At 34.9% G+C, this 16,018-nt stretch overlaps 1 protein-coding gene across 2 annotated transcripts in view; it reads right to left on the bottom strand.

Moving 5' to 3' along the window:
- The window catches only part of CUL3 (cullin 3), a 103,136-nt gene that overhangs the window by 46,085 nt on the left and 41,033 nt on the right, over positions 1-16,018 (bottom strand). For both annotated transcript variants that reach the window (XM_001365391.3, XM_056807380.1), the window contains exon 3: positions 11,012-11,125. In XM_001365391.3, the coding sequence (XP_001365428.1) occupies positions 11,012-11,125 (114 nt within the window). The remainder of the gene's footprint in view (positions 1-11,011; positions 11,126-16,018) is intronic.

Below are 16,018 nucleotides of genomic sequence, written 5' to 3'. Positions count from 1 at the left end.
CATTTCCACAGATGTTTAATTAATGTGAGACAATAACCATAAGGAGACCAAGTGAGTCCAGAAATTGCCTTAACTGGGCATATATTATGTACTACCCAAATCAAAATATATGGCCATTAATACTTTTCTTGCTTTAGAATGTGGTCAGGAGAGTCCCTCTTTTGGCCCTGGACCAGTAGTTTATTGATCTCAGGTTTAGAATATAATTTCAAATGAATAATTCCACAGAGAAAGGAGAGTGGAATGTTATGAACATTGACTGCCTCACAGAACATCAACAAACAATGGATCAAAAAATTTATTTGTAGAAGACTTGGCATTGGATCCAATTAAGCCATCATTCTAAGGGCATTTAAAAGTAAAACTATAAAGAGTACAAACAGAAAAACAAAATGAAGGGAAAAAAATGAAACAGTGCTTCTATAAGAAATTATTTTCTATCTCAATTGACAGTGTTAATGACAGTGCTGTATTTTAACAACTTGGTTTCTGATATGCTAAATGAAGAAGCAGAAATAGTACTAATGAAGACAAAACATAAGAGCAGTTTGATCAGACCAGGTACAGAGAAGGATATCTTTACTGAAAGCGACATAATTTAGAGAACACTGGAAAGTTGATTCTTAAGATAAACACAAAAGAGATAACATCAAGCAACTGGGGGGAAAGACAGTATTATTATCCAAAATAACATAACTGTAAAACCATCAATATCTGCCAAACCATGTGTCCATTTTCTCATTTTTAAAAGAACGAGTTACACATACTTTGATAGCATTCTTGAGCATGAGAAGGTAATAGGTTTTTTCAAACAATTTTCTAAGAAGCTAGGTGACAAAGTTGATAGCATGCTGGTTTGGGGGTCAGAAAGTCTTGAGTTCAAATCCTACCTCAGACACTTACCAGCAGTGTGACCCTGGACAAGTCACTTAACCTCTCTCAGCCTCTGTTTCCTCATCTGTAAAATGAGGATAATAATAACACTTACCTCACAGGGTTGTTGTGAGGATCACATGAGATAATGTATGTTAAGTGCTTTGCAAACTCTAAAGCACTTTATAAATGTTACCTATTATTACTAGAATAGATTACAATTTTATAGTTACATAAAATACATAGAATTTAAGATTTTTCTGTGCTTACTTACACCTTAGAGAATAAAAATGTAGCCTTTAAGTCTTTCCTTCACAAAGTATGCCCTATGCATTTTTAAAACCACACACAAATCTGATAGAGACAAAAGCAGCAATAATTATCTCACAATCACCGTTAACTCATTGTTAACAATTGAAGCCTGAAAGCTCAACAAATCTTTTTTTTTTTGCATTATTGTAAAGAATGTGCTCTACAGAGCTCAAGAAAAGAGTTGATTCCCTATATATATCATGGGTATTAACCTTGATTTCAGAGAGCTCATGAACACAGGAGAAACCTCTCCCCAAAAAAATCTCTTTTTTTCCACTAACCTTTGATTTCCTTGGTAATACTTTTCATTCAAGAAAATTATACTGAGAAGGGGTCAACAGGCTTCACCAGATAGCCAATGGGGTTAATGACATATACAAAAGACTACGAACTCATGCTATAGACAGTGAGGTTCTCCAGTTGCTGATTACAGATGAAACTGCCCAGATTATATAAAGCATAGAATACTACAGAGCCCCCAAAATAAATTCATAGTAATCCAAAATTTCACCCTAACAACTCACAAAGAAGAACCAAGTAGATGAATAATATCTATTATTCAGAATATAACATGCACTAGGATGAATAGGTCAATGAAATCAGTCTATCACTACTTGTATCTTGAGCAGATGCAATAGATGAATAATGAGCTAATCCCAGAAGTAAATAAAAGGGGAAAAGTAGGTTGGGTTGCTTTAGAGAAATTATACAGCATTTTTAACAAAATCAAGATGCTTCCTACAGTGGGGATGAGGGAAGAGACTCAAGGGAAATGTAAGCATACTTTGCTAATAATAGTATATATATGTGTGTGTGTGTGTGTGTGTGTGTGTGTGTGTGTGTGTGTGTGTGTGTGTGTGTGTGTGTATGAAAATGATGTGCAAAATATGCCATTTGGAAGATTATCATTGAAAAAAAAGAGGCGGGTTGGTCACATAATAAGAACAAAGGGTAACAAACAGATGAATGGTCTAAGTACTACACTGATATCCAGGTCATGGAAAAGACTTCCAGAATGCAATGAGGACCTTAACACAGTGACTTATGGGAAAGCTGTGATAAGAGCTGCATAGGACAAGAAAAGTGTGAACTAAAGTAAGTAACCACAATAAATGGAATTAAAGATCCATTGAAGTAACAAAGTTATTCAATAGTTATAAAAGGTAATTTTAAAAAGTTACACAGAAAATAAATGGGATGCACTCCCCTCCAAAAAAAGAAAAAGAAAAACTCACACATGAGACACATGAGAATCATCATCATGCACCTCAATGTATCACACTTGGCAAACTGGAATTCCTGCTCTTAGGATGTAACAACTGAAAAGAAATCTGACCCCACAGTTTTAATGGAAAAAAAATCATTAAACATAGCTCATCATTTAACATAAACAAAAATTAACACCTAGATAATTTGAATATATACACAGAATTCTTGCTGAATGATTATAGTCACTCTACAGAATAAAGCTATCCTTGAAATGTAATGTTGGTTTGTAAAACACAATCTAAAAATCTAACAACCTAAATAATATGAACATAAATGTACGAGTATCCATAGTTACACAAAATGTAAAAATTCATCACAAGGCACAGATAGATGAAGCATTTGTGGTTGTTCATTATGTGCTGAGCACTATTCTAAATGCTGAGGAGAGAAATACAAATAAGCCTGTCATCAAGGAACTTGCATTTAAACCACCTCAAGGATATCTAAGGATAGGAGTAGGAAAGCCAAAACCTCCCTGAGTTGGAGCACAGAGAGCATGGCCTCCAGACAGGCTTCTCCAGGCTGGCAACAAAGCATGAGGAGAGGGAGTAGCCCAGCCACAGATCATTATCTAAAAGAATCACCATGAGATTTCTTTAAATAGTAGAATGCCCAAGTCCTTACAATTTTGTTTAGTTTATTGAAAATTTGGTTGGATGGGGTCAAGTGGGCTAGTTTAATACTAGAATCCTGTCAGACCTTTAACTAGTCATGTTTCTTCTTTAAGCCTCAGATAGCTGATCTCAGATACAAAGGTAATGTAGAAAACCAGTTCTAAAAATTCTGAGTCTATACCCTTGATGACTAAATAAGCAATTCTTAAGCAAAACAATGTATACATTTACATAATTAACAAGCACTTAGTGTTCATACTAGCATGAACAACTAGCAAGAACTTTCTCCAGAAAATAGAAGGTAATTAAAAACATCAAGTAGATCATTGTACCTAGAACATCTTTCCTTTCTAAAAAGTCTTTCTCAAATTCAAACAAGATTTCAAGGCATCAGATCATTCTTAGCTCTATTAAATGAAAAAAAAAAGGAAAACAAAAACAAACAAAAACCCAAATTTGTAATCAGGCAAACCCACATTCCTAGAACTCATGCTTAAGGATCTTTTATATTTTCTTAAACACGTCTCACTTTTTTGAAACAATTCCAACTAGCACACAGTATGTATAATAAATTTAGAAAAGGTATATATAGTTAATCACAGCAGTTTTTTAAAATCTTCATCTCTCTTCAAACTTCCTATGGGTCCTCTCTTTCCTACTCTTAGTTGAGAGCCTTGCCTCATGTGTCTTTGAAAATATGAGGTTGAGAGCTGCATCTATTCACTCCTCTTCATCTCATATCACTCATGTCTTATTAAGTCACTATCTCCTTCGTGCCTGTTTTACAAGAAGAGTTGATCCATCTCTTTGCCAAGGTGAATGAAGTCTCCTACATGATAAAAGTTCATTCATTTCGCCTTGTTTTCTCAAACAGATGGTCCCCTCTATCATTCCCACTTTTCATCTATCTTCAATCTCTACTGGCTGTTTCCCTATTGCCTCTAAACAAGCCCCGGCTTTCCTTCTTCACACTCCCCAAGGTTCTTAAAAAACCCTCTTTTGATCCATTTATATCTGCTGGTTCACAATCTGGCTTCCAAACTCATCATTCAACTGATACTATCTCTCCAGTTATCAGTGATTCCTAAATGGCCCAATCTAATACCCTTTTTGATGCCACTGAAGACTATGACACTGTTGAGGAAACTCTTCTTTTTGATCTTAAAAAAAAAATTAATCCCTTACCTTCTGTTTTAGAATCAATACTATGTTCCAAGGCAAAAGAGTGTTAAGGACTAGGCAATGAGAGTTAAGTGACTTGTTGATGGTCAGAGAGCTAAGAAGTGTCTGAGGTCATATTTGAATCCAGGACCTCCTTGTCTGACTCTCAATCCACTGAGTCACCCAGCATGCCACCCCTCTTCTTTTTGATCTTCTTTTCTTGTTTTTTTTTTGGGGGGGGGGGGTGTTGACACTGCTCTCTCATTCTCCTATCTGACTTGTCCTTCCAAATTCCTTTCTTTAGGCCACTCACTGTGTGTCTTCCAAGGCTATGTCCTGGGTCTTTTTTTCTTCCTCCATACTAATTTATTGAACTCACTATTTCTCATGGATTCAGTGATTGCGATCTATTTATACTGTGCAAACCTCTCCCAACCTCCAGTCTAGTATCTGCAACTGCTAATTAGACATTTTGAATTAGATATCTTATAGACAACTTAAACACTAATTATCCAAAATTGAATTCATTCTCTTTCCCCACATCCTGAGTACTATCCTCTTCATTACCCTAACTTGAAACCTAAATATCATCCTTGAATCCTCATTTTTTCTCACCACCCCCTGCCTCTTCCATTTATAATCAGTGGTTAAGTCTTGTTGTTTCCACCTTCATAATATCTCTAAAATATGCCTCCTTTTCTCTTTTGACATAACCACCACTTGGTGCAGGCCCAACACCTCATCTATGGACTACTAAAAGAGTCTGCTGTTTGGTTTTCCTATTCCAAGCTTTTCTCCACTCCAGTTTTCAAACTGGTCTTCCTAAAACACAGGTCAGACTACATCACCTCCTTATTCAATAAATTACTGCAGTATTGTTCAGGATCAAATAGAAAATCTTCTTTGACTTTTAAAGTCATTCACAACCTGGCCCCTGTTCCCACTTTTCTTTTTACATTCCTTGAACAAGGCACTCAATCTTTTAACTCTTGAGCATTTATACTGACTCTACTTCAAGCATGCAATTTTTTTCTCTCCTCAATTCTACTTCCTGGTTTCCTTCAAGTCTCAATTAAAGTCACATCTTCTACTAGAAACCTTTTTTGATCTCCATTAATGCTAGCGCCTTCCTTCCATTATCTCCAACTCTAAACTACATAAATTATTTGTATAATGTGCATGTTGTTTCCCCAATTAGACAGGGAGCTCCCTGAGAGCAGGACCTTTTGTCTTTCTTTGTAGCTCTAGTGCTAACACAGTGCCTGGCATATAGTAGGTGTTTAAATGCTTGCTAAAGGATAGGGATTCAAAATGAGGAAAAAGAACCTGTTTTCACACTTACAATCAAATGGAGGAGACACATGCAAACAAACATAGACAAAGCAAGAGAAAATGGCCAGAGCTGAGAAAGGAGACCAGTGTCACTGGATCAAAGAGTACAAGTACATGTTTGGGAGTGAGGTATAAAAACCTAAAAAGATAGGCAGAGGCTAGGTTATAAAGGGTTCTAAATTCCAAACAGAGCATTTCTGTATTGGCTCTTCAAGTCAATAAGAAGCCACTGAGGGGGTGGAAGGTAGGGGGGGTGGAGGTGGTGGTGGTGGTGGTGGTGGTGGTTATGTACAATCAGATCTGATTTAAAGAAGAATTACTTTAGTGGCTGAATGGAAGGAGGGGAGAGGGAAGAGACTTGAAATGCAAGCAATAATTACCAAGACAGACAGACAGACAGGATACACATGCATGCATACACACACACACACACACACACACACACACACACACACACGCTTCCAAAAGAAATTAAAATAACCAAATATTTCCCTAAAAATTCTATTTAATAGTGTATTAAGTGACTATGTTCAAAGTACTATGCTTAAGATATAGAAAATAAATAATAGGGGGGCAGGTAGGTGGCTCAATGAATTGAAAGTCAGACCTAGAGATGGGAGGTTCTGGGTTCAAATCTAACAGCAGACTTTCTTAGCTGTGTTATGCTGGGCAAGCTACTTAACCACCACAGCCCCACCTTTATAGTTCTACATTGGAAATAATACACAGTATTGATTCTAAAACAGGTTTCTAAGGTTTAAAAAAAATAAATAATAAAAGAGACCTTACCGTTCCCCATTAGATTTTAAGCTCCTTTTAAGCATTAAAAAAAAAAAAAAACTAGCACTTAGCATAGTGCCTGGTACATGGTAGGCACTTAATATATTATTTACTGATTGAAAAAGACAATTCCATTATGGAGAAGGTGAAGATAGATGTGTGTGAATAAAATTGTTACAAAATCCAGCCTTTGCTCAGGACAAAGGATGTAGCCATTAGAAAACTTTTTGGAGGGAGATGTAATTTTCAGCAGAGGGTTGGGCAGGGGAGAATAAATCAGTGAAGATTTTATTCATGGAGGCAGCATCTAAGATGCATCTTACAGAAAGTAGAATTCAACCACAGGAAATATGAAAGGATCCCAGAGGTAGGAGGATAATAATAGTTCATCTAGGATGAAATCTAAAGGGGAATAGTATGAAATAAGGTTGTATAGGTAGGAGAGTCTAAAACAGGTCCTTATAAACGAGAAAACAGATGAATGGAGTAGTCATGAAATTTAAAAGAAAACACAAACCACAAACCCAACAGATATTATAGAATCCTCAAATAGAAATTCTGAAAATCAAAGAAGAGATCAACAAAACTATGCAGTTACTTTAAGTTCTTAAACAAGGAAGTATCATGATTAGACTTTCTGCTTTAGTAAAATTGCTTTGGCATCTAGATCAAGAACAGAGAAGAAAAGCTGAGGTAAAATATAGTAATGAAGGTGAGAGATTAATTATAGCAGTGTCAGTATGAATGGAGTAAAGATCAACACTAAAAGTATTTGAGAAATAGATTGGATGGAGGGGAATAAGAGTCAAAAGATGACACAGATTTTGATTTCATGTGAAACAGTTGATGGTGGGTGCAAGAAACAGAAAAGTTGGTAATGAGTCAGGTTTGGAGAGAAAAACAATGAGTTCAAGTATGGAATCATTAGATGCAAGAAACTAACTGAACATGTAAATGAAGAGAACTGCATAATGTGTTGGGGATAGAGAGAAAAAGACAGAGAGAGGGATGGAGGGAGACAGAGGGAGAGGGAGGGAGGTAGAAAGAGAGAGAAAAGGAGGGAGGGAGACAGAGGGAGAGGGAGAGAGGGAGAAGGGGGGATGGAGGGAGACAGAGGGAGAGAGGGAGAGGGGAAGAGAGAGAGAGGGGGGGAGGGGGGATGGGATATTATATTTATAACTAAGCCACAGAAACAAGTAGAATCACAAAGGGGATCTAAGGACATAACCTTGCTAATGTACTGTAACTTAAAAACAAACAAACCCTTATCTTCAGTCTTAAAATCAATATTGTGCATTGGTTCTAAGGCAGAAGAGTGGTTAAGGGCTAGGCAATGGGGGTCAAGTGACTTGCCCAGGGTCACACAGCTAGGAAGGGTCTGAGGTCAAATTTGAACCCAGGACCTCCTGTCTCTGCATCTGGCTCTCAATCTGCTGAGCCATTCAGCTGCCCCCTACTTTTAACAAAAATTAAGCATTTATATGAAAATCAACATTAAAAAAACACAACCAAAAAAGTGAATTGATGAAAAATCTAGTAGTTATTGCTTTAAAAAGCAAGTAGATAAAGGCTACCTTTCTTGATTAAAGGGAGGTAAGCCAAATTACCAAAATGAAAAATTATAATTCAAAACAAATGAATAGAAAATAAAAGGAAAGTATTAGAAATGAATCTGCCTAATAGTATATCAACAAAACTTAAAAGAAAAGAATACTGATAAAAACATTAAGCACCTTTAGTATATACTGGGAACTCTGTAGGTGTTTCAGATAAAAAGACAGGAATGGAAAACATCCAAAGTATAAAGAAACAAATAATATGTAATAGAAAGACAAAAGGCATATGAACGGCTAGTTCTGGTGGGAGGGAACTGGCACTTGAAAAGGACCAGGAATGAGGGTGGCAATTGAATTGAGTGTTAAGATAGTTAAAGATTTTTCAAGATGAAAATAAAGAAGTATATTCCAGGAGAACAACTTAAGCCGAGTCATAGAGAAAACAGAATAGCAGCATTGCTAAGAAATACTCAATATGCACCTGGTGACTGGAAATCAGGAGACAGGATAGCTATATAGAGCCAGAGAAATCAGAGCTCTGGCATATATCCATAAGAAGTAGGATGGTTGGATAGTGATTCAACTAAGGAGACTGAAAAAGAAGTGGCCACACATGTAGGTGAACCAAGATATCACAAAAACTCAGAGAAGAGTGTATAAAAGGAGGGAAGGGAATGAGCAATTCTATCAAATGTTGCAGAGGTCAAGAAGGATAGCACTGAGAAAGGGTCACAATATTTAGCAATTAATGCATCAAGCCATAAGTCAAAATAAAAGGATTGGAAAAGTAAACAGGAAATGGGAAAATAAGAGACAATGATCATGTTTCATTCCATCCTGTTCCATCCTTGTCCCCAGTCTTCACCTTGGCAGGATTTTGGCAGTGAAAGAAGATACATAATAGGGTAACTTGAAGGAAAGGTAGGCTCAAGGGAAGGTTTTTTAAAGGATGATAGAGATCTGGGCATTTCCCAAGCAATAGGAAGTACACTTGGGAGATCAAAGTGATAATACTGCTGGAGGAAACAGAAAGGGATAGGAACAAGATTTGGTGAGAAGGGCTACTGTTCCAGAAGGAGGAGATAACATCAACATGATCTGAAGTGTAGAGTAGGGGAGAACAGCATGCTACAGAGAGCCAACAAAGTCATACAATCACAATAACTGGGTCCATTACAAACTGAAGTTACATAATCTCAAATAGGGACTGACTTCTGCAAACACATTTTTCTACTCGTCTTTGAGTGGCTCTATTCTCCCTCAGTACCTATTTTAAACCTTCTCTTTGGTAGAAGACCTTCTATCAATTTTCTCAGTTAAGTATTTGATAAGATCTGCTGAGAGCTAGGTGGGAAGAGTTAGTCCCTGAAGAGAGACTGGGAATATTCAAACAGGCACTAAGGAAATCGAGACAAAAAAAATCAATCAAGGTCAAAAACAGTTATTTCTCTCATCTTGGCTATACTGTATTTCTACAATTTCATCAAAGTGATATAGCTTTTCTATATAATCACATCCTTACTACCACCACTATGATTAGAGAAATGTCCATGTTTTTCGATGTGTTCTCCTGTCAGAACAAGGTTACTGACAGATAAAGAATGAAGAAAAAATCAACTTGGAAAAATAAATGGAAATACATCACTTTTTCTGTTGCATTTTAACAGTTGGCTCAATATGGTTAAAAGAACAAAGGTCTGTAAGAAAGCAGTATGTCTGATTATAAAGCACAGACATATTAGAATTATGGTGGTGATATGATTAGATGAGGGTATATTTACATTTAATAAGGGTCTATTAATTTTTAATTCTATAAACTATGATGAATTCATTTTATAATACATGAAGGACTGTGATTTGTCAGCTTGAGGAATTCATAATTCCCTCCTTCAATGATGTATCAAAACAAGCCTACAACTCAGCAGTAAATCCTTAGGAGCTACCTAAGTAAGAGAAAAGTTACAAGGTATAACACATAGCTTCTAAATTTCAAAGGTAGCAAGGTATAGTGGATAGAGTGCTGGTCTTGGAATAGAAAGACATGGTGTTAAATTCTATCCTTTTTACTAGCTGTATGATCATTGGTAAGCCATTTAATCTTTGGAAGCTTTGGTATCATCATTTAAAAAATAGGGGTAGCAATATGTGTAGTAATTACCTCACAGGATTTCGGTAAGGCTCAAGGACATAGTGTATATAGATTCTTTTGAAATTTTTAAAGAGCTAAATGAATGTCAGTTGTTTAAGAATTATTTTACTTAGCCAGGTAAAGTAAGTAAAAAGGTCTGATGAACAAGTTCTCCTATTATTAAAACATAACCCTTAGCTCTAACCAACTGAATCTTATGGCATATTGATAAGAGTGTCATACCCAGGCTTGAGATAATTCATCACATAGAAAATTTATGGGTGGATAAGTCCAATGAGACCATCCTACAACCCAAAAGAAAACTGTTTACTATGAATTAAAGTGATTTTAATCAAGTAGCCTACTCAACAACACCTAACATTTTCCAAAGATTTTCTCTTACTGAACAAGTGAAAAATAATTTTTAGTTGATTTTGCTGTGAGGAAAAAAAGTTGTGAATACAAGTGTAACTTCAAAATGCTATCAACTTTAACCAATGTCTTTCTATGAACATGGAAAGTACTCATTAATGAGTAAACTATAAGAGTGTAGTTTTTCAAATCCTCAGTCATCTATGTTAAAAAATAACCTAAATAAATGACAGGGAAATGAAAATTTCCTTCAGTTAAAGAACTGAGAACTGAATATTTATATTCAGCTCCTTTCTCATGATCTTTCACTCACATACATACTTTTTCAAATAAGCACAAAAAAGTTATGTCAGCTAATATACTGACTCTGACTGGTGGTAGGGAGGGGGTGCGCAACATTTTTCTAAGAATTTTGCATTATGAATCAGAAATGATAGTAAAAATAACTCCAAGAAGCTGAACAACATTTCCACTCTGATAATCAAGCAAAAACATAATTTACCACTTTTTTTTTTGCATCTATAGACTTTATAGAAGCTTAGTACACTTAGGAACTTTAAAAAAATTATTTTTTGCATTTCACAAATATCCCTCTTGAAGGAATTACCACCTACCATATACATTAGAATGTCTCTAATCATCACCATAGCTGTCTGATGATCATTCCAAGCTTGATTTAGTGTTTGAAGAAAGTTGTTATTCAATGAATTTAGTACATCTTCTCGCACCTGCAATAAAAGAGTTTGATTTTAGTCTGCACAATTTATCAAAGAAAGAGTAAATAGTATGTTCATTTTTTAGTTAAGAAAAACTAAGGAAAAGCTCAGCTATGATAAATTTTTCCAGGTGAGAAATATTACAGCCCTGAGATTTTGAGTGCTATACTTTCCATCTGTGTTACACTGTATTTTCATCTTAATACTACAAAAATTTCAGGGCAGGATGAGGAAGAAGTCTTACTTGTCATCTTTTAAAGAAACAGGCCAGTTACTTTTTTATTTTAAGAGAGAAAAACAACATAATAGCAATATGTTTCTCTACAGCAATATGAAAGAATTAGAAACATTTTAAAAAACTTTATAGCATGCCACATATATACCTATAAGCAACAGTTATAAGCAGGAATAGTTATGTTAAATCATAAAATGTTACAAGTTAGAATAGATACAAATAGGGTATTTTTAAAGGGCAAAATGATTTTATAGTAAAATCTGGTGAGTATGATAAAATTTAAATTCATATAAAAATAATTTCTGGAAAATGTTTCTAAAGATGAAGGTATAAAGGAATAACTGGGGCAATTAACACAACAGAAAGTAACAGAAGAGTGTCATTAAAAAAAATCAAGGGACAATTTAGGGAGGTACTAGGTAATATCAATAAGGGGTCCTAATAAATGAACAATTCTTTGAAAGAGTCAACGGGGCAATTAGAGATAGGGCATTGAACTGGGAGTCATGAAGTCCTGGATTCAAATCCCACCTCAGACACTTACTAGCTGTGTGAACCTGGGCAAGTCACTTAACCTCTCTGTGCCTCAGTTTCCTCATCTGTAAAATGAGGGGGTTGGACTCAATGGCCTCTAAGGTCCTGGTACCTTCCAGCTCTAAATCTATGATCCTATGAAAGGTACAAGAGTATCATTCAGACTGATTACAAAGTGGTACTATCAGATTCCAAAAACAAGTTTTCTTAGCTGTCAAGACAAAGTTGAAGAAATGCCGAGGGAGGGAAGAAATGGAACACAGTCCATTTTTATATTTCCACTATTGGTGAAAAATTCTGCCTTATTCTAACAAGTGGGGATAACCACAATAATACTTATCAAGAGGTATATTCCAACATAACAATCAAACATTGTTACCAGAGGTTAGAGATCTATTCTTCTCTAAGGGGAACTGTGGCTCCGCCGTTTTTCTGGATTTTTAAAAACAGTGAATATTGTCAGGCTCATTTACAAACATATTATATACATGTTTAACAAATGTTTACGGAACGACATCTATCAGTCCAACAATATACCAATACTAGAATATTGGAGGAAATTAGTTGTTTATCCTACCTTAGGTAGTATAAAAATGACCCATGTTTCACAAGAAATGTTTAGACATTCAAGGAACTGGGATATTCTCTTTGACAAAGCAATATATTAGTATATTTTAAAATATTGGTAACATATGAAATTGCATATCAATAGAGGAAATAATGCTTTAAAACAAAAATCATCAATAAGTTAAACATTTTTGAAAAATAAAAAAAACCTGCCCACCCTAAACCAGTCCCTTCATCAAACATCCCTATTTATTACAACTCGGTAATCACAAGTCCTACCTCTGAGGCATATTAGCTGTATAACCTGGGCCAAATCACTTAACCTCTCAGTGACCCAGGCAACCCTCTAAGACTGTAAATTCCAAAGCAGGTACTGATTTCCATTGGTAGAAGTTGTTTCCTTATTGGGAATTCCCTACATCAATGAAATTATAGATCTGGACCAAACAAAACTATAAAAGCATAAGCCACTTGTAAGAAAATTAATATTTTCTTTTTTTTTAAACAATACTCTATTTTTTCCAATTACATATAAAAAACAAAATTTAAATTTATTTTCTAAAATTTTGAGTTCCAACATCTCTCCCCCCTTCCCCTTTCCCTCCCTAAAAAGGCAAGTGATTTGATCTAGGTTATATTTGTACAATCATACAAAACATATTTCCATACTGGTCATGTTGGTGGAAGACTTTTAACAATAAAGAAAATCAAGTGAAAAAGAATGCTTCCATCTGCATTCAGATGCTCTTAGTTCTTTCTCTGGAGGTTTTAGATATTTGTATTGTTGAAAATAACTAAGTTATTCATAGTTGATCATCAAATAACATTGTTTGACAGTGTACAATATTCTTCTGGTTCTGTTCATTTCACTTTGCATAACTTTATTTAAGTCTATCTAGGTTTTTCTGAAATTGTCACGTTAGTCCTTATATAGCACAATAGGATTACGTAACATTCACACAACTTGTTCAGCCATTCCCCAATTAATGGGTATCTCCTCAATTTCTAAGAAAATTAATATTTTCATAAATTTACTACTCTTTCCCCAAATGAACAAAAGATGACTTATCAAGTATTCTTGATAAATTAGTAACTAACAGGAAAAAATAACACAAAATATCCATAAACTGGATATTCTAAAAATAAAATGGAGTATCTATTTTTCAGTACTCATATGGATCTATGGTCTCCTCAGTTCTTTGTAAGGTTGCAGATCACAATACATGCATGCTGGCTCATCATGTACAACTCATTCATTTTCTACCAAAAGTTCCCCAGAGGGTATATCCAAAGTTTCAGAAACTTCCTCACTTTCTTTCAACACTATGAAGGTATCAGTGGAACTTTCTGGCTGTGCCCCTGTTGCAAGCTTCTCTTCTTATCATTCTTTGATGACATGAAAGTTCTTCATTGGTTATACACTGCAGTCTGCTCATACCCATATTATGCTTCTCCATATTGATCTTTAGGTCTTTAAACACAGTGGTATTCCACTTCCTGCTGCCATAGAGCAACACTGTTAAAATTTTAGGACTGAAAAGATAGGCAAATTTGGCTGTCATGGGAAGTTTAAGCCCAGGAAAAGTTGCAGTTTCTCAAAAGCAAGAAGTCTGATTTCTTCCTCTTCAACTCTAGATAGATCATTATACATTTATATTCTTTGTCCCAGATATATAAACAGTTGGTCAAAATCTACATAGTATGCAAATTTCACTCAGTTTCGCTTTTCCAGGAACCATCAGAACAAGGGGAAGGGGAAGGGAACAAACACTTCTATAAATGTGCCAGGTTCTGTACTAAGACTTTACAAATATCTCATTTGATTCTCACAATAACCCTGAGATGGGTGTTATTATTATTCCTAGTCTACTGTAGAGAAAACTGAGGAAAACAGAGGTTAAGTAACTTGTTAACTGTCTGAAACTAGGTTTAAGCACAATTCTTTATCTCTTTAAGCCCCCAAATTAATGTTGAAATATAGGCAACACATCCATCATTCATTTGGTCTTTCCTCTGTGAATGGTGAGGACAACTATTTATTATTACAGAGGCTATGCAAAATTTGGTAGCCTGAAATAATCAACACAATGTCATCTGCAAACAGGATTATCTAGAAGATAATCTTTAGGGAATTGCTCCTCCACCATAGTCACAAATGCCTTTGGTGGGCCTACCTTTCTCTGTTTTATAACTAGTCCAATGTTAAGTGATAAAGGTCAATGAAAAGGGTACAAAGTTATTCTATTACAGTTGAAAGGAATCCTGAATGACCTTGATGTATGATGAGTGGGAGACACATTACTGTCAAAGGGCCTTTAAAAAGATGCTTTATTTCAATGAATTAGTCTTTTTCATAATCAAATATGCACAATATTTTCTATCTTTTAATTCATTATGAGACAGTAAGGATGCGAGTACACTACTACTAAAAAAGCTTATTCCCTGCCAAATCTTTCACTAAGGATAACATCCTCAATTTACAGAGAAAAGATGTTGTATATAAAGAGTTGTATAGGTAGGAGTAAGCATATATAAACCTTTATATTAAGAAAATCTAAGATTTTTTTTAATGCCATTGGTATCTTTCCCTACTCCAGATATCTTATATGTGTATCCTCGACATACCCATAATTTTAATATGTTCAGTATGGATCTCCTCTAACCTAGACCCAATCTAGTTGCTTTTCCTCTTTTGTTTTTGTTGTTGTTGGGGCTACAGAAAAAAAATCTTAGATCTACTATATGACTCAGTAATACAACTATTTAACCTACATTCCTAATGAGATCAAAGGAAAAGAACAAGGCCTTGCAGGCACAAAAAAATATTTTTAAAGTAGTTTTTTATGGTAGCAAAGAACTATACATAAAAAATTATAGAGAACAGCTGAACAATTAGATGTATGTGATGGAATACCACTATGTTGTAAGAAATCATGAAGAGGATGGTTTTATAGAAATCTAGAAAGGTTTACATGAACTGAAGCTATATGAAGTGAGCATATCTAGAAGAATAATTTATACAATAGCTGTACCATAAAAAACTATAAAGACAACTTTGAAAGACTTAGGAACATAACATAACAAGAAACTCTTTTCAAAAGAATCAAGATGAAATGTGCTATTTCTATCCATTTTCTGATAAGAGAGGTGATGGACTCAATACAAATTGAGATACACCTACATTTACACATTCATGTCTGTGTGGGCTGCATATTGCCAATGTGAGAATTTGATCTACTTGACTGTATCTTTTTAACAGAGGATTTGTTTTTACTTTCTCAACTGAGGGAGTGGGAGGGAGAATGGAATTCTGAAAATTAATTTTATTTAAAATATATATAGTTCTTATAATTGTAATATAATTTGTCCATATCACTTTTCATTTTCCATGGTATAGCCTGAGACTTTTATCAAACTTTTTTGCTAAAATCTAGGTAAACTGTATTAGCAGCATTCCTCATTTATCAGTTTAGCAGCCTTCTATCAAAAAAGGCAAAGTAATTTGCCTTATATGATTCATCTTTTTTATTTTTATTTTTTTAAAGAAGCCTGTTAGTGTGTTCGTTACT

This window comes from Monodelphis domestica, chromosome 8 (genome assembly GCF_027887165.1).
Source record: "Monodelphis domestica isolate mMonDom1 chromosome 8, mMonDom1.pri, whole genome shotgun sequence".
Classification (NCBI taxonomy): Eukaryota; Metazoa; Chordata; class Mammalia; order Didelphimorphia; family Didelphidae; genus Monodelphis; species Monodelphis domestica.
This window is presented reverse-complemented; position numbering and strand designations above follow the sequence as displayed.